The 19,387-nt window shown below is 40.5% G+C and overlaps 1 protein-coding gene across 2 annotated transcripts in view; it reads left to right on the forward strand.

Moving 5' to 3' along the window:
- lg08h14orf180 (linkage group 08 C14orf180 homolog) overlaps window positions 1–19,387 on the forward strand; it is a 44,292-nt gene that overhangs the window by 17,338 nt on the left and 7,567 nt on the right. For both annotated transcript variants that reach the window (XM_061968826.2, XM_061968827.2), the window contains exons 7-8: window positions 7,390–7,553; window positions 10,631–10,757. In XM_061968826.2, the coding sequence (XP_061824810.1) occupies window positions 7,390–7,553; window positions 10,631–10,757 (291 nt within the window). The remainder of the gene's footprint in view (window positions 1–7,389; window positions 7,554–10,630; window positions 10,758–19,387) is intronic.

Raw genomic sequence — 19,387 nt, forward strand, 5'->3', positions numbered from 1 at the left:
CCCATATTCAATTGAATGCACTACAAAGACAAGATATTTGATGTTCAAACTCATAAACTTTATTTTTGTTTTTGCAAATAATAATTAACTTAGAATTTCACGGCTGCAACACGTGCCAAAGTAGTTGGGAAAGGGCATGTTCACCACTGTGTTACATGGCCTTTCCTTTTAACAACACTCAGTAAACGATTGGGAACTGAGAAGACACATTTCTTAAGCTTCTCAGGTGGAATTCTTTCGCATTCTTGCTTGATGTACAGCTTAAGTTGTTCAACAGTCCGGGGGTCTCCGTTGTGGTATTTTAGGCTTCATAATGCGCCACACATTTTCAATGGGAGACAGGTCTGGACTACAGGCAGGCCAGTCTAGTACCCGCACTCTTTTACTATGAAGCCACGTTGACACGTGGCTTGACATTGTCTTGCTGAAATAAGCAGGGGCGTCCATGGTAATGTTGCTCCAAAACCTGTATGTACCTTTCAGCATTAATGGTGCCTTCACAGATGTGTAAGTTACCCATGTCTTGGGCACTAATACACCCCCAAACCATCACAGATGATGGCTTTTCAACTTTGCGCCTACAACAATCCGGATGGTTCTTTTCCTCTTTGGTCCGGAGGACACAACGTCCACAGTTTCCAAAAACAATTTGAAATGTGGACTCGTCAGACCACAGAACACTTTTCCACTTTGTATCAGTCCATCTTAGATGAGCTCAGGCCCAGTGAAGCCGACGGCGTTTCTGGGTGTTGTTGATAAACGGTTTTCGCCTTGCATAGGAGAGTTTTAACTTGCACTTACAGATGTAGCGACCAACTGTAGTTACTGACAGTGGGTTTCTGAAGTGTTTCTGAGCCCATGTGGTGATATCCTTTACACACTGATGTCGCTTGTTGATGCAGTACAGCCTCAGGGATCAAAGTCCACGGGCTTAGCTGCTTACGTGCAGTGATTTCTCCAGATTCTCTGTACCCTTTGATGATATTACGGATCGTAGATGGTAAAATCCCTAAATTCCTTGCAATAGCTGGTTGAGAAAGGTTTTTCTTAAACTGTTCAACAATTTGCTCACGCATTTGTGACTCCCGCCCCATCCTTGTTTGTGAATGACTGAGCATTTCATGGAATCTACTTTTATACCCAATCATGGCACCCATCTGTTCCCAATTTGCCTGTTCACCTGTGGGATGTTCCAAATAAGTGTTTGATGAGCATTCCTCAACTTCATCAGTATTTATTGCCACCTTTCCCAACTTCTTTGTCACGTGTTGCTGGCATCAAATTCTAAAGTTAAAGATTATTTGCAAAAAAAAAATGTTTATCAGTTTGAACATCAATTATGTTGTCTTTGTAGCATATTCAACTGAATATGGATTGAAAATGATTTGCAAATCATTGTATTCCGTTTATATTTACATCTAACACAATTTCCCAACTCATATGGAAACGGGGTTTGTATATGTAGAAAACAATGCAAAATAGATATGAATGAAAAATAAAACGGATAAATGAACATGTGGAATTCTTTTGTTTGTGCACTCGATTTTGTGGAATGATAGATGGACAAATGGTAGAACATGGATGGATGGATATGGATAGGCGTGCAAATGGAATAGTTTGTTATGTGCAATGTAACCGAGAAAAACTCTTGACAAAAGTCAAATCTAGGTTTGGGCATTGAGCATCCGTGGGAACCAGGTCTTACATTTCAATTCTCCCTGGAACGTCCACATTTTCAAACGTCGATTCCTATTTTCGATACTCAGTCCACTGACCAAAAGAAACATCAATCAATCAAAGTTTATTTATATAGCTCTAAATTACGAGTGTCTCAAAGGGCTGCAAGCCACAACGACATCCTCGGCTCAGATACATAAATCCATAAATAGCAGCCAACTGCTTCCCTAAGAATAAATAGACTACATTTATTAACCTTTGGACACACAACCTACAAATACCTACACTCTTCCACAAGTGGGGTCTAAAATGACCCCAATTAAAACTGGGTTGTTATTCTTCAAACTCTTGAATAAATAATTTAAATGTTTTCATATTCCAGGTATTGTTGATGAAACCTTTTTGTGACATGAGGCCATTTAGATTTGTATTTATTTTGTCATCATTCTAAGAAATTACAGGTTGTTTTTTTTATCACTAGCCACTCTTCCACAAGTGGGGTCAACATGACCCCAAGCAGTTCCTATGGAATCTTCTATGAAACTTGAATTCAAAGCAGATTCTGAAAATGTACATAACACAAATAATCAGAGGTGGGACCAAGTCATTGCTTTGCAAGTCACAAGTAAATCTCAAGTCTTTGCCCTCAAGTCCCAAGTCAAGACAGGCAAGTCCGAGTCAAGTCCAAAGTCAAGACTGGAAAGTCTCAAGTCAAGTCCCAAGTTCTGCATTTTGAGTTTCGAGTCCTTTCAAGTCGTTTTAACCACAGACTAATGTATTTACACAGATTGTGTATGCTTTTGAAACGCTGTATTTATTTATTAAAACAAGTGCATTTGAAATTGCAGGGAAAAAGATAGTGGTGACATTGCACTTCTTAATAGCACTATTAACCAGTCATTTTAAACATTTAACTCATTCCTTTACAGAATAAACACATTTGAAAAAACAAGTGCAACTTTACTTATTTGCACAAAAGTGTTAACATTGTATTTCCATGGCATATTGCATTGTAACTAGTTCCACAGCAGTTTCTGTCCTGTTCTTATCTTATCTCATTGATCTGTGTGCGTACACATGAAAAACATAACAAATATATGAACATAACAATGAACAGAGTTGTACTTTTTAGATGTCAGGGCCCTATGCAGTATGTACACATATTCTTAATATAGTATACATTTTAACTGACCTTTATTTGACTATGTTTGTCTTTTTGTAGGTGGCTAAAATACGCGATGCTGCTGACCGCCGTCTAACGTTACGTTACTGTGTGTGATACATTGACTAACGTAACGTTATGTGTAGGTACCTCATGCAACCCTGCCTAAAAAAAATCACTTGACAAAAAGTATGAATAAAGTAGCGAACTGCAGTGGACGCAACAGATTGCCGTGTTTGCAATGACGTTATAACCATAGACATCGTATAAGTAGACGCAGCATTGGTTGCTGTGACGTGAGCAATTTGGCCGCCATCTTGAAGTGGTGATGAGGACCCGGCGCGCAGCCTAAACTGACAGTTGACAGGTAGAAAACAAAGATGGTGTTCAGCGTTTTCCTGCTCAAATGAGCGGACTGTTGAAAATAGGAATCGGGGGATTACTTTTCACAAGTAAGATTTAACATTAACGTACTATTGGTTGTATTTTATGAAAAGAATATTACCACAGAGTTGAGAAGGAGCAAAGATCTTCAATATTTGTATGTGAAAATCACAAAGAAATCTTCTGGGGGAGGATGACCCCCCCTTCAGGGGTTTGGTTTACAAACTTTCAGCCCCACCTAAAACAAAATTCACCAGCCGCCACTGATTATGATGTATTCTCATTTTAGGCAAAGTATAAGACAATACTTTCTTAACAGTATAATTGTAACCAGGAATAAGTCTTCAAGTAACAATATTCAAATACTAACATTGTTGGGTAAAACAGAATTTGGTTTTATTCTGAATCCAGTGAAACAGATTGGTGGTTTTAGCTGATATAAAGACTTTCAGGTGTTTATATATGTTTAAGTATTTGGCAGACGCTTTTATCCAAAGCGACTTACATAAAAAAATACATATAAAACAATCACTGCAAACATTATCATTTAAGGGAAGAATGTAATAGAAAATATCAATACAAAGTGTCAAGACAGAATAAACTCTCTGCTGCTGAAGCAACAGAGATACAGTCTATAGGTCCCTAAGATATATAGATGTCTAATGTGTTCATACATTGTTTATGTAGGATACACGCATGTATATATAACTTAATCATACTGTTTCTTCAACTTAAAAATAGCTAACCGTTTTTTTCCCCCTTCTCTGGGATTATATTCCCAGTTTTGATCTCGGACGTCTGGTCACTTATAGCGTATAAGAATATTATATTACTGTTAAGCAAACTATGAATAATAAAACACGCCAAAACATGTGTCTGTTATCATAGCTACACGTATGACAAAAAAGGGGGTGAAAATCAGTGGTATTCAGTGAGGTAAGATGAATTAAATGCGCTGACAGTTCATTGCTCCTGCCAAATGAATTGCACTGAGTGGAGCGGATCACCATTCCAAGATGGCGGCCACGCGTCTCGTCTGCGCCAGTAGGCAGTAGCGCTCCATGCTGCGTCAACTTATAAGATGTCTATGGTTAAAACGTTAGCAGTGAGTTTACAGCCTCACTGATTTAACTACACGGCAAATAAAAGTCACGTTACTTAGCCAATAAACGTTATTTTACATTCAAAACTTACCCTTCTTTGTGCAACTTCAAATGTCGAACGAAGTTGGAAGTTGTTGCGTCTCCGTCTGTAAAATTCGAACTGCGTGATTTGCATACGGCAATTCGTTTTTGGTTGACCAAGTCGTAGTTTTTATACCCGAACTAAACCAACTTTGGTGTAATTGTTTCTCACTGGCACGTTGTTGGACAACTCTTGTTCATTGGTTGTCCTGCAATTTGATTGGATGAATGCTGTGTGATGAAAACTACGTAGATCTAATTTGATTGACTATTGTACTGAGAGCACACAAGCTGACAGGAACAACACGCTGATCGACACACGAAGAAAATGAAAAATACGGAGCGCTCCCAAATAACTTTTTAAGCTTTGGATTTTGGGGAAAGTGGCAAGTCATGTCAAGTCAAAAGGCTCAAGTCCAAGTGAAGTCACAAGTCATTGATGTTAAAGTCTAAGTCGAGTTGCAAGTCTCTTTACATTTTGTCAAGTCGAGTCTAAAGTCATCAAATTCATGACTCGAGTCTGACTCGAGTCCAAGTCATGTGACTCGAGTCCACACCTCTGCAAATAATCCTCTTGACAAAACACTTCAAGTTAATTAAAACATTCTGAGGAAAAAAATGGTGCAGTTTCAAAAACACCATGATGAACACAATGAACTTAGACTTAATCTCAGTGTATCTACAAAGCAATTAAACTTTAAGTCACAGCCCATCTCAGATTAAACAAAAAACAAACTAAAAACTCTTCTATGTATCAAATACTTAATTTGTCATTTCCACATATTAATCCTGTGCTAACTCAACAAACCATACAAACAGAGGTAGAAACTGTTCAAGAGGGTTGAGCACCTCCCTGCCTTCTAGGCATCACTGAGTCTTGTTAGAAAAATAAAACCTGTGCAATGTGAGAACAATTTCAACAAACCAAAAATAAAAACTTAAAAGACTGACAGTATTGCAGTAAATCATACACTGTTCACTCTCTTTAAATTTCCACAGAAGACAATAATTTTCACAGAACTATATCAATGTGCAGTGTCTCATGCAGCATTTTAAGTGGGGTTACCAATTCTTTATTTTACACCTGTTTGTTTTACTTTGGGTCGAGGAGGAGGAGTCACAGCCCCGCTTTACCGTGTACCTCTTGCTTGGTGTACTTGCTTGCCCCGGTATAAACTATTCGCTTGCCTAACAGAATTGCTATTGCGATATCCAGTGGACACATTTAGAACAGCAGTTTCTTTAACTTACAATGCAGCTCAATTTTACACTTAGCAAACTTCTCTCGCAGGCCGGATTGAACCTGATCAGGCCCATGGGCCTCATGTTTGACATCCTTGCTCTAGAGAGAGGATAATATAACAACAACTGTTGGGCTGATTTGTTGCTGTTCAGCGGCCACTGCCAGGCTACACGTAAGAGGAAGACAGATTGATCCATAAAATTGCTATATTTTTATTTTCTCAAAATATGCATCCATCCATTTTCTACCGCTTGTCCCTTTTGGGGTCGCGGGGGGGCGCTGGAGCCTATCTCAGCTGCATTCGGGCGGTAGGCGGGGTACACCCTGGACAAGTCGCCACCACATTTTCTCACAATAGATTATTTAAAATTTAGCAAATTATTTCCCTGGACACAGGAGGATTTTGAGGGCAAAAAAAGGATTTAAATGAGTTATAAATAATATTTTTTGCATTTGTTTAGTTATTGTGTACTGATTAATCGGAACATCTCTATATTTAACACATAAGCAACATTGGATAAGTGTAAATGTTTTTTTATGAGCTTTACAAAAATAAAGTCAAACTTTTGTGAAAATGTTTCCTCTGTAAAGAAACATTGGAACATTTATATTCAACTTCAAAGGGTTGCTATTTATATACTGCTTGAAAATAGCATAGTCAATATGTGCCCCGAGAATTGTTCAGGAACCGGAATCGTCGGAATGCAATGCCCAACCCTAACCATCCGTCCATCAATTTTCTACCGCTTGTCCCTTTCGGGGTCGCGGGGGGTGCTGGAGCCTATCACAGCTGCATTCATATCATACGAAAAGTAAGCATTACAAAAACCAATGTAGCACTGTATTTATGTCAGTTTAGGGCCTGATTGACTAAAGGTTTACTAAAACACGTGCAAACTTGATAGCATCAAAATGCCCACAATACAGAAAGGAGAAAATGCAATTATATTATACATATGTGATTAATCAACACTCACCACCGTTTTGGGAGCACTATTTAGTGTTTTATTTAGCACCACTGAAATGTATGTGCAAACTGAGAATCCCCCGCCATACGAGTGTGTGTCAACATTATATTTGCATGGTGTGTCAGAAAGAAAAAATATTAGACATATCATTTATTCAGCAACATCGTTTAATAATTTTATAGCTGCATGTTGTGTAAGTTACGGGGCTGATTAAAAAGAGAGAAGTATACATATGGACTAATTATGAAACATGAAATTGAAGATATGATATGATATGATATGATATGCAGCATGACTAATTCAGCATCTGAGATGGCTAAAAACATGCTTGAAAAAGTAATATAGTAGTATTTAAAAAAAAAAAGTATTTCCCTTAAAGCACATTTTTCATTACTTTGAAAATTATAGCTTATTTTTTACTTTAATTTCTTTGAATTGATTCAAGTACTCAAAGCACAGATTGGCTTATCAGTTGATTACATCATCAGGCAGCCATTATTGACTGTGCAAAGACTGTGTTTAGTTTGGAGCAGGGGCTCTCAAACTGAGGTTTCTTCTTACTTTTTCCGGCAGTAGAAGACACTTTTCTCGCATTAAGATGATTACCGGTGAGTGTAAACAGTTAGTGCAGTTAGCCAACAAGATTGTAGTTTGTGGAGATGTGAGTTGCATTGAGATTGTGCTGACAGAGTTAATTTGCAGGTTTTTGCTGCTTAACTTGTCTTCAAAGCAAGCATCAATCATCAAACTCATTTTTGTGATGGTTGCCAGATTCCTTAGGTCAGTGTGTGTCTGCGCTGTCCAAACGCTTTGCTGCTGCTGAGTCTATCAGAGATACGGTCAAAGGTCTTCCTCATTCTCATCGGGAGAAACACTCCGAGGTTCGCCACAGAAAGGACACTCGCCAACAACAGGAGGATGAGCCAAAAGCCAAGGTAGAGTCAACGATACCTGGGGGTAGTCCAGAAAGCAGGTGAAGTAAAAACATGGAGTATGTAAACCCTGAAATTAGGTAAATTCAGTTTTTTTGTTTTTGAAAAAGAGGTCAATCAAACACAGAGTTAGTTACCGTGGTAACCTAATCTACTTGTTGAACAAACCTTACATTTTTTCAGGTTTCCTCTCTCCTGTAGTTATACTACTTGTATGATACTGCGGAAAAAAAACATATTTTGATTTTAAATATTTATTATTTTGATTTATACAAATTAAAGAAAAAAAATCACATCATTTGTTTTTATTTCATTATTTTTCATTATTATAAAAAAAAAATATATATATATACTGTATATAGCCACTAAACAATATTTACTTTTCATTTGCATTGACCTGTCAAATATATCCAAACAAATAGGAGATATTATTTACATCTACATCCATGTGTTTTTTGCCCATGGGATTGCACCTAAATTAAAATGTTGTTTTATTCCATATCACCCCTTCATTTTTCAATACAATTCTGCATTCTAACTTAAACATTGACTCTGGCAGTACTTATCTGTTACTCAAGTCCAATATTATTATTATTATTTTTTGTTTTTAGTAAAAAGAATATATATTTCCACCAGGAAGAAATACCTTTTCTATCCCCAGTTGCTATGGTGAATCGTAAAATCTGTTATCATGTGGTCATGATTGATCGTGACGTTTTATTTTAGAGTGAGCACAGTCAGGATTGATTGAAATAACTCAGATCAGCTGGAACCCAACATTCAGAATTTGAATTTGTTGAACCTTTCTACTGGAATACTTACCTGACTATCGCCAGATCCTTGTAGTTCGCTGAGCTCCACACATGGATCTGGCCTCAAGGGCATTGCAAACTCCTTCAAGATAGCAAAAAATAATGAACCAATCAGGATCGCCGGGTGGGATTTCATAGATGAGACGTAGCGCACAAGCGACTGTTTGATTCAAGCAACAATGGCAGCACGCAGCGAGGAGTCGTGTGCTGACATTGATTCTGCTATTGCAACTGTTTTGTGACATCGATCGTCTACTAGGGATGATACTCGAAACCGATTTTCACGGTTGTTGGATAAGAAAAGGACCGAGTCCTCGGACTCGAATCCCTTTTTGAGAACCGGTACCCGTTATCGAGACCACTATAGTAAAGAAAAAGAGTTGGTTCTTTATTCGAATCCCTGGGGACGAATCCCGTCCCGACCAGAAATGCCCCGTGGGACATCACAAGAAATGACATCACGTAGCTCAGTCATTAGGCGCAGATAGGGAAAGCAGGAAAAACAATGGACCGTAAAAAAAAGCGCTCCAAGGTGTAATAAAGTTCAAAACAAAAGGTATAATCCAATGAATAACTTTACTGAGAGATTTGAGCAGGGTACAAACACATGACGAACACTTTCACGACCAACCGGAAACATAGCAACCAGGCTAGCAACGCACCTCCTTTACGGCAGCTGTCGCAACGTTCTTAAAGCAACCGCAGCACATACATATATATACAACATATCTCCCTTTTTTAACTTTTGTTTTTCTTTCCTTGTAAACAAAACAAAATCACACTGTATATGTGTTGTCTGTCTAATTATAAATAATGCAGACGAGGCGTGTTGGCTGAGTTTTTGACGTTTACTTTCACAGCGTGCTCATAACCTCATTCTTAGCTGCCGGGTGACGACATGCAACAACACTTTTCGGGGCTACCGCGCATGCTCGGCACTCCCGTTGCATGCTGGGTAGTGGGGCGGTATAGCTCGTTTGGTAGAGCGGCTGTGCCAGCAACTTGAGGGTTCCAGGTTCGATCCCCGCTTCCGCCATCCTAGTCACTGCCGTTGTGTCCTTGGGCAAGACACTTTACCCACCTGCTCCCAGTGCCACCCACACTGGTTTAAATAAAACTTAGATATTGGGTTTCACTATGTAAAAGCGCTTTGGGTCACTAGAGAAAAGCGCCATATAAATATAATTCACTTCACTTCACACTAGTGTAGTTAATATATTCCCTAGCTCATAACATATTTCCCCCTATAAAGAAATAATGTTAACTCAATAAAGTGTATTTCTTTTTTTAGCTTTAACTTTTCATTTTTTAGCATTGTAAACACATTTGCAAACAACTTTTCTTTTCATAGAATTTTCTTTCAATAAAGAAATAAAGTGCAACAATGTCAAAGCCTCATAACAAACAGTTATGTCAAATAGCAGCAGAAGTGCACTTTTTGGAGAGCTGTATTATTTTCAGTTTTGTGCCCAAGGGACTGATTTTATTTAACACTATATTATTATTTATACACCTATAGTGATCACAGAGACAGGTTGTTTTTGTGTTACTGTATATATTTGTTTTTCTGAAAAATCACACTTAATATACTTTAGGTAACAACAGTCAATATCTATTTATTTTATTTTATTTTCTTAGGGGGGTAACAGTCAATATTTATTTATTTATTAGATTTTATTTTTTTCTTATATAATAAAAGTGAGCTTTTGTTAAACCAAATATTGTGTGTTTTTTTCCATATACAACAACCTGTCTGGACTCGATAAGAGAATCAATAAGGAATCGGTTCGATAAGAGGATTCGATATTAGGCTCAAACTCGATAATTTCTTATCAAACATCATCCCTATTGTCTACTGACATTGCTTCGTTGTTTCAGTAAAAGTTCTCTAACTTTTCGCTCTGTCGTTATCCAATATGTCGGCTGTTCTGTTTTGGATTTTCCAGCGTCGCTCTCATCAGCGTCACGGCTTGATTTCGATGTGAGTGGTTGAAGTAGCACGTCATTCAAGATAACGGACAAGTGGTTTATCCAATCAAATACAATGATTTTTTTACAAGGCCCCGCCTTCTGAAATACATCTCCTATTGAGAACTCCCAGATCCTTGAGTGGAGCTCAGCGAACTACAAGGATTTGACGTGAGTCAGGTTACCGGAATACTCCCTTGCAGGCAAATGACTGTACAATATTTGGAGGTTACTTCCTTTGATTGCATTCACTCACACGTGCAATGTGAGTTTTTAATGTTGCACTTGTATTGTATTCAGTTACCCAATGGAAGAATCCCCACATCCATCCTCAAGAGGCCAAGCCCCAGTTATGGGTTGGACACAGAACACAGACGGACAGGTGAACGGAGGGTTCGATTCCGGGAGCCGGAGACCACGGTGCATGGTAAGGAAATAGTGGACAGCTGGCAGAGACTGTGACTGTGCTCTGACAGTTTCATAGGAAGAAGATCTGTGTTTGTGTTTACTTAGAACCAGTGCTGCCAGCTGGTGTACATCTTTGATTTTAAATGAACGTTAATTATCTTGAAACCTGCAAAGTCCAATGCCCAAAAGTTGTACGATTTTGAGTTAATTTGTTTCTATCAATTTTGAACCACTCATCCTGTTTAATATCATGGGTGAGTTGATGTCTATCCCAGCTAACTTCCAGTGACCTTTATGGGTACACCATGGACTGGTCAGCAGTCAATCCCAGGGCACTTACAGACAAACAAGCGTTCAAATCTACATCCATGAACAGTTTAGTCTCCAATGAACCTAAAATGCATGCAAACACCACACAAAGTGGTATGAGATAGATTTGAACCCCAAACCATTCATTTGGATTTCACTTTTCTGGCAAATTATGCCTCTGATGTTATGATCCGCTGCCCGGATCGTAGTTTGTTTACGTTTTCAGTCATGTGTGTTTTCAGCACATTAATTTTGTTTTTTCTGTTGCCATGACTGCAGATTGCGCTCAGCTGCCTCTGGTTAGTGTTCGAGACGCTCACCTGTTGTCCGGGCGCTAATCAATCAATCAATCAATCAATCAATGTTTATTTATGTAGCCCTAAATCACAAGTGTCTCAAAGGGCTGCACAAGCCACAACGACATCCTCGGTACAGAGCCCACATAAGGGCAAGGAAAAACTCAGCCCAGTGGGACGTCGATGTGAATGACTATGAGAAACCTTGGAGAGGACCGCATATGTAGGTAACCCTCCCCCCTCTAGGGGAGACCGAATGCAATGGATGTCGAGTGGGTCTGACATAATATTGTGAGAGTCCAGTCCATAGTGGATCCAACATAATAGTAAGAGTCCAGTCCATAGTGGGGCCAGCAGGAAACCATCCCGAGCGGAGAGGGGTCAGCAGCGCAGAGATGTTCCCAACCGATGCACAGGCGAGCGGTCCACCCCGGGTCCCAACTCTGGACAGCCAGCACTTCATCCATGGCCACCGGACCTGTGTGTCTCCCCCTCCACAAGGGAGAGGCGGGCAGAGGAGAAAGGAAAAGAAACAGCAGATCAACTGGTCTAAAAAGGGGGTCTATTTAAAGGCTAGAGTATATCAATCAATCAATCAATCAATGTTTATTTATATAGCCCTAAATCACAAGTGTCTCAAAGGGCTGCACAAGCCACAACGACATCCTCAGTACAAAGCCCACATAAGGGCAAGGAAAAACTCACCCCAGTGGGACGTCGATGTGAATGACTATGAGAAACCTTGGAGAGGACCGCATATGTGGGTAACACCCCCCCTCTAGGGGAGACCGAAAGCAATGGATGTCGAGTGGGTCTGACATAATATTGTGAGAGTCCAGTCCATAGTGGATCCAACATAATAGTAAGAGTCCAGTCCATAGTGGGGCCAGCAGGACACCATCCCGAGCGGAGACGGGTCAGCAGCGCAGAGATGTTCCCAGCCAATGCACAGGCGAGCGGTCCACCCCGGGTCCCGACTCTGGACAGCCAGCACTTCATCCATGGCCACCGGACATGTGCCCCCCCCTCCACAAGGAACAGGGGAGCACAGGAAAAAAGAAAAGAAACGGCAGATCAACTGGTCTAACAGGGGGGCTATTTAAAGGCTAGAGTATACAAATGAGTTTTAAGATGGGACTTAAATGCTTCTACTGAGGTAGCATCTCTAATTGTTACCGGGAGGGCATTCCATAGTACTGGAGCCCGAATAGAAAACGCTCTATAGCCCGCAGACTTTTTTTGGGCTCTGGGAATCACTAATAAGCCGGAGTTCTTTGAACGCAGATTTCTTGTCGGGACATATGGTACAATGCAATCGACAAGATAGGATGGAGCTAGACCGTGTAGTATTTTATACGTAAGTAGTAAAACCTTAAAGTCACATCTTAAGTGCACAGGAAGCCAGTGCAGGTGAGCCAGTATAGGCGTAATATGATCAAACTTTCTTGTTCTTGTCAAAAGTCTAGCAGCCGCATTTTGTACCAACTGTAATCTTTTAATGCTAGACATAGGGAGACCCGAAAATAATACGTTACAGTAGTCGAGACGAGACGTAACGAACGCATGAATAATGATCTCAGCGTCGCTAGTGGATAAAATAGAACGAATTTTAGTGATATTACGGAGATTAAAGAAGGCCGTTTTAGTAACACTCTTAATGTGTGACTCAAAGGAGAGAGTTGGGTCGAAAATAATACCCAGATTCTTTACTGATTCGCCTTGTGTAATTGTTTCGTTGTCAAATGTTAAGGTGGTATTTTTAAATAAATGTCGGTGTTTAGCAGGACCGATAATCAGCATTTCCGTTTTCTTGGCGTTGAGTTGCAAGAAGTTAGCGGACATCCATTGTTTAATTTCATTAAGACACGCCTCCAGCTGACTACAATCCGGCGTGTTGGTCAGCTTTAGGGGCATGTAGAGTTGGGTGTCATCAGCATAACAATGAAAGCTAACACCGTATTTGCGTATGATGTCGCCTAGCGGCAGCATGTAAATACTAAAGTGTGCAGGACCAAGAACCGAACCCTGAGGAACACCGCACGTTACCTTAACATAGTCCGAGGTCACATTATTATGGGAGACGCATTGCATCCTGTCAGTAAGATAAGAGTTAAACCACGACAAAGCTAAGTCTGACATACCAATACGTGTTTTGATACGCTCTAATAAAATATTATGATCGACGGTATCGAAAGCAGCGCTAAGATCAAGAAGCAGCAACATAGATGACGCATCAGAATCCATCGTTAGCAGTAGATCATTAGTCATTTTTGCGAGGGCTGTCTCCGTAGAGTGATTTGCCCTGAAACCGGATTGAAAAGGTTCACAGAGATTGTTCAGTTCAGTGTAAGTGTTCATTTAGCTGCTGTGCGACAATTTTTTCGAGGATTTTCGAAATAAAGGGAAGGTGGGACACCGGTCGGTAGTTTACCATGAGGTCAGGATCAAGGTTAGGTCTTTTGAGCAGAGGATGAATAACCGCTTTCTTGAATGCTAGGGGAACAGTGCCAGAGGAAAGTGATAAGTTTATAATATTTAGCACTGATGGACCTAATAATACAAAAAGCTCCTTGATAAGTTTCCCAGGAAGTGGGTCAAGTAAACATGTTGTTTGTTTTATCCCACTTACACGCCGTAATAGTTCCTCTAATGTTATTTAATCAAAAAGAGAGAGACTATTTTGTATTGCAGTATCCGTCGTAGATACAGTTGTATCTGTGTTAATAAAACCCAGTTGTAGCTGGGATGCATTGTCTTTAATCTCCTTTCTAATGAGTTCAATTTTCTTATTAAAGAAATTCATAAAGTCATCTGCCGAGTGGGTGGAGCTATTGGGAGGAGTCCCTTGTTGGGTTAGCGATGCTACTGTACTAAACAAAAATTTAGGGTCGTTTTTGTTGAGGCGGATGAGATTTGAGTAATATTTAGCTTTAGCTAAGGTAAGCATGCGTTTATACGATATTAAACTATCACTCCATGCTTGATGGAAAACCTCAAGCTTGGTCGCGCGCCATTTGCGTTCCAACTTTCTACATGATAATTTATGAGCTCTGGTTTCTTCTGTAAGCCATGGCGTGCGCCTTTTAGGGGCCCTTTTTTGTTTTAGCTGTGCTATACTATCAATGGTTTTGTGCAGGGCATTGTCAAAGTTGTTAGTTAGGTTATCAATAGAGCCGACATAATTTGGGAATGGTGCCATTACCGAAGGCAGTAGGTCAGCAAGAGTCATCGTTGTGGCAGCATTAATGTTGCGGCTGCTATAGCAGTTATTATTATTATTAGTTTGTTGACAATGAGTCAGAACTTTGAATTTTATAAGGTAATGATCGGACATTACTTTAGTATACGGGAGTACCATACCTTTGGAGGTGGTGACACCCCTGACCAGCACTAGATCTATCGTATTACCGTTGCGATGCGTAGGTTCATTTATTATTTGTGTAAGACCACAGCTATCAATTATAGTCTGGAACGCCACGCACTGAGGGTCCGATGGGGTATTCATATGGATATTAAAGTCCCCCATTATGATTATATTGTCTGCGTGCGTCACTAGATCAGCAACGAACTCTGAGAATTCATTGATAAAGTCCGAGTAGGGCCCTGGGGGGCGGTAGATAACAGCCATATCGAGAGGCAGCGGTGCGACAGACCTCATAGTAAGCACCTCAAATGATTTGTATTTATTATTTAGGTTAGGGGTAAGGTTAAAGTTTTCATTGTATATTAGTGCGACACCCCCACTCCTTTTAAGGGGACGGGTAATATGCGCATTTGTATAGTTAGGAGGAGATGCCTCATTTAGCGCAAAAAAATCGTCTGGTTTGAGTCAGGTTTTGCTAAGACCAATGACGTTAAGATTGTTGTCTCTAATGACCTCATTAACTAATAACGTTTTGGGAGACAATGATCTTATGTTTAAAAAGCACATATTATAAGTATTGGGCTGTTTTGACGAGTTTTTGTTTAAATTATCCGTAGTAGCAATATTAATAATGTTGCGTTTATTATACGTAGTGCACTTTAAATAGTTTCGACCATATCTAGGAATTGATACGACGGGAATTTTCAGATTGTTTGGTTGATGCTGCGATCGACTGAACGCATCATGATTTGCCACCTCAGTAGAATGCATATCTACCCTTGACACATTCACAACAGAAAACACATTATGTGAGTTGTGTGTTATTCTAAGAAAATTGCTATGCGTACAGGAATTATCCAGCCTGGTGCTGCTTAGTTCTAGCTTAACTGACTCCTCACCCGGACTAGCAGGCTCTGTAATTGCCTGTGACCGGGCTTGCTCTAGTGTAGTTAGTCAAATGTGACTTAAACAGTAGTTTATGTTTTTAGACAGGATGATGGCGCCTTCCTGGTTAGGGTGAAGGCCGTCTCTCATCAACAAGCCTGGTTTGCCCCAGAAAGAGGGCCAATTATCAATAAACGTTAGTCCCTGTTGTCTACAGAAGCTAGCCAGCCACTTGTTAAGCGAGACTAATCTGCTATATCTCTCATCATTGCCTCTCGCAGGCAGGGGGCCAGAGACAATTACTCGACGCCTGGACATCTTTCTAGCGAGATCACAAGTCCTGGCTATGTTTCTCTTTGTAATCTCTGACTGTCTCATCCTAGTGTCATTGGAGCCAACGTGTACAACTATATTCGCATAACTAGTGGTGCGATTAGCCTGTCGTACGTGTTTACTAGGCATGTTGCGAGTTAGCTCCCTAAGATTAGCCTCAATGTCAGGTGCTCTGGCCCCAGGGATGCACTTAATTGTGGCTGGTTTGCTAAGCTTTATGTTTCGGGTGATGGAGTCCCCTATGACTAAGGTGTGGTGCCCGGTAGACTGGGGTGTAGGACTAGCTAAAGAGCTAAATCTATTATGCGTCTCAACCGGTACACCGTAGCTTGTAGGCCGCTTAGGACTACTACAGGCTGGGCTAGTTAGCTCGCTACAGCTAACGCTAGCAGATGTGTCCACAACATCTAAAGTTACGAGATTACTCTGCTCTAACTGGCGGACATGGCCCTCTAGCAGAGCCAGCCTCTCCGTGAGTAAGGTGCAAGACGCGCAGGAAGCCATACTCACGGTGTTTTCTGTCACCGAGTGAAGTTCCTGCTGTCTTCCGAGAAGTCCTGGTCACGGTGTGCAGGAGTAGATTCCTTCTGACCGGCGACCGGCGCCGCTTTTCTCCGCGCTAGCTTCGTTAGCTTAGCAGCTAGCTGCTAGCTAGCTGCGGGAGGGGTGGAGAGACAGAGATCGGGTGATTTGCAAGTTAAATAGTACTACTAAATATGTTGAGAAAGAAATAAAGAAAGCTGTAGAACAATTAAAAGCACACAAATAGAGCGATACTTGCTTTTTCGAAACAGCGAGCAGTCTGCGAGCAGTCACGCACGTGAGTATACAAATGAGTTGTAAGATGGGACTTAAATGCTTCTACTGAGGTAGCATCTCTAACTGTTACTGGGAGGGCATTCCAGAGTACTGGAGCCCGAATAGAAAATGCTCTATAGCCCGCAGACTTTTTTGGGGCTCTGGGAATCACTAATAAGCCGGAGTTTTTTGAACACAGATTTCTTGCCGGGACATATGGTACAATACAATCGGCAAGATAGGTTGAAGCTAGACCATGTAGTATTTTATACGTAAGTAGTAAAACCTTAAAGTCACATCTTAAGTGCAGGTGAGCCAGTATAGGCGTAATATGATCAAACTTTCTTGTTCTTGTCAAAAGTACAGAAGCCTCATTTTGTACCAACTGTAATCTTTTAATGCTAGACATAGGGTGACCCGAAAATAATACGTTACAGTAATCGAGACGAGACGTAACGAACGCATGAATAATGATGTCAGCGTCGCTAGTGGATAAAATGGAACGAATTTTAGCGATATTACGGAGATGAAAGAAGGCCGTTTTAGTAACACTCTTAATGTGTGACTCAAACGAGAGAGTTGGGTCGAAGATCACAGGGCTATTTAGTCTTTGCTCTGGCCTCACTCGGTCTGGCTTCCTAATTTGCTTGATGCAACAGTTGACGACTATTTCTATTCCTGCTAGTTTACACGCTAGGCTATTTTTCTTGCTAGCTCCCACGCTAGCCCCTTTGTCTTTAGTGCTATGAGCACATTTTTGTTTGTTCCCTTTTGATTTAATTCTTAATAAATCATTTTTCCTACCTGCACGCTGTGTCCGAAGCCGTCTGCATTCCTGGGAGAACAACCACGCACCATGCTGCGACCCAGTCGTCACAGTAGGAAGCCAGACCGAGTGAGGCCAGGGCTAAGACTAAATAGCCCTCTGATTAGTGCCCGGACAACAGGTGAGCGTCTCGAACACTAACCAGAGGCAGCTGAGCGCAATCTGCAGTCATGGCAACAGAAACAAACAAAATAAAGGTGCTGAAAACACACGTGACTGAAAACGTAAACAAACTATGATCCGGGCAGCGGATCATAACATCTGAAGTTGCAAATCCATCGGTTGCACAACATCACAGCTCAGTGAGTACCTAAGTGTAAACACAGCTGTGCGAACCACCACAGAAGTAGCAGCCAGGGCAAAAGATGCGATGAAGGCCATAGAACTGGAAAATAAACTTATGATAAAAACATCAGTACAATCAGTACAATATAGCTAAGTGGACCATTACGTGAGACAAAGGATGGAATGTACACCAAGAGGAGCGCCGTGAGGTGTAATGGGAAAGGGGTGTCAGAGGCAATGGCATAATAGCATCTTCAGTGTTAGGAAATAAATATTTTGACACCTGAAAATAAAAAAATAAAAAAACATTAACTTCAAAACAATTATGTCCTTTAAAGGGGAACTACACTTTTTTTTTTAATTTTGCCTGTCTTTCACAATCATTATGAAAGACATGCCGGATGGATTAAAAAAAAAAAATTCTAAATAATAAATAAACATGAATTAAAGTCAGCTTACAGCGCAGCCAATGGGAGGTCCTCTATTCCGCCGAAGAACCATCCAAAAAGTGCCAACAATACTCCATTTACATTTTGTGACTTGAATATTAACCAAGTATTAGTGATATTGTTATTATAGACGCTAACGCAGACAAACGGTGTCGTGACCACTTCCGTCTTCGGGTGTGCCTATGTTTACATCATCGAGTGGTCTGCTGCTTTCTGGCTTTCTTGCTCCCTGCAAAAAAAGTTTAGATCATAAATTATGCCTCTCACCTGGAAAGTAGATGGATAAGAATCAATTCCGACAAGTTGGGACACTATGATCGCAATTTAGGAACTGGAACTGGCGAGAACGACAGGAAAAGCACTTGTTCCCCCCTCCCTGTTTTTTCGCGAGGATTTTGAGACATTCTTCACCTAAATGACAATATATGAACATCCCAGCAGTCAGCATCCTAATGAGAGCAGATATTGTACAGTAAGTGATGCTTTATTATGTTTGTTGGCTCTCATAAAGTCTGCAGTGAGTAATAATCAGTGATGAAGAAAAAAAGAAAAAGCAAAGTTTTTTAAATGAATGCGCCGCGCATGCTTAAAATGATCAAAATACGTAAATATTAAATGGTATTACGAATGTGCTCGATACTACATTACATATATACTTACATCATGTATATAAAACCTTAATGGAAGTGTTTGGATGTTTTTTTAGGGGCTTTAGAGGCACAATTGAACGGCTCCCATAGGCTCCATTGAAAGAGGACTGTTTGATCGAATTTGTTTAATATTTAGAATGCATTTTAAAAAATCCATCCGTCGTCATGTCTCTCATAATGATTGTGAAAGATAGGCAAAATTCCAAAAAAAAGTGCAGTTCCCCTTTAAGAGGGAGGGGGGTTGACAGACAATAATTGAGAGCTACTCGTCTGAGCGCTGGCTCCCTGACCTGTCCCTGATTAGCAATCTGGTTTATGCTAGCCCTGCCTTTGACCATTTTGCTTTGCACCGCAACGTGCTGCATAGCTTGCCCTATGCTTCCTGTGCCTCGATGATTTGTGGTGCACTTCTCTGCTGCACTGTTTTTGTTTTGTTGTCCCTGGTAAAAGGGTT

Source organism: Nerophis lumbriciformis, linkage group LG08 (assembly GCF_033978685.3).
Source record: "Nerophis lumbriciformis linkage group LG08, RoL_Nlum_v2.1, whole genome shotgun sequence".
NCBI lineage: Eukaryota > Metazoa > Chordata > Actinopteri > Syngnathiformes > Syngnathidae > Nerophis > Nerophis lumbriciformis.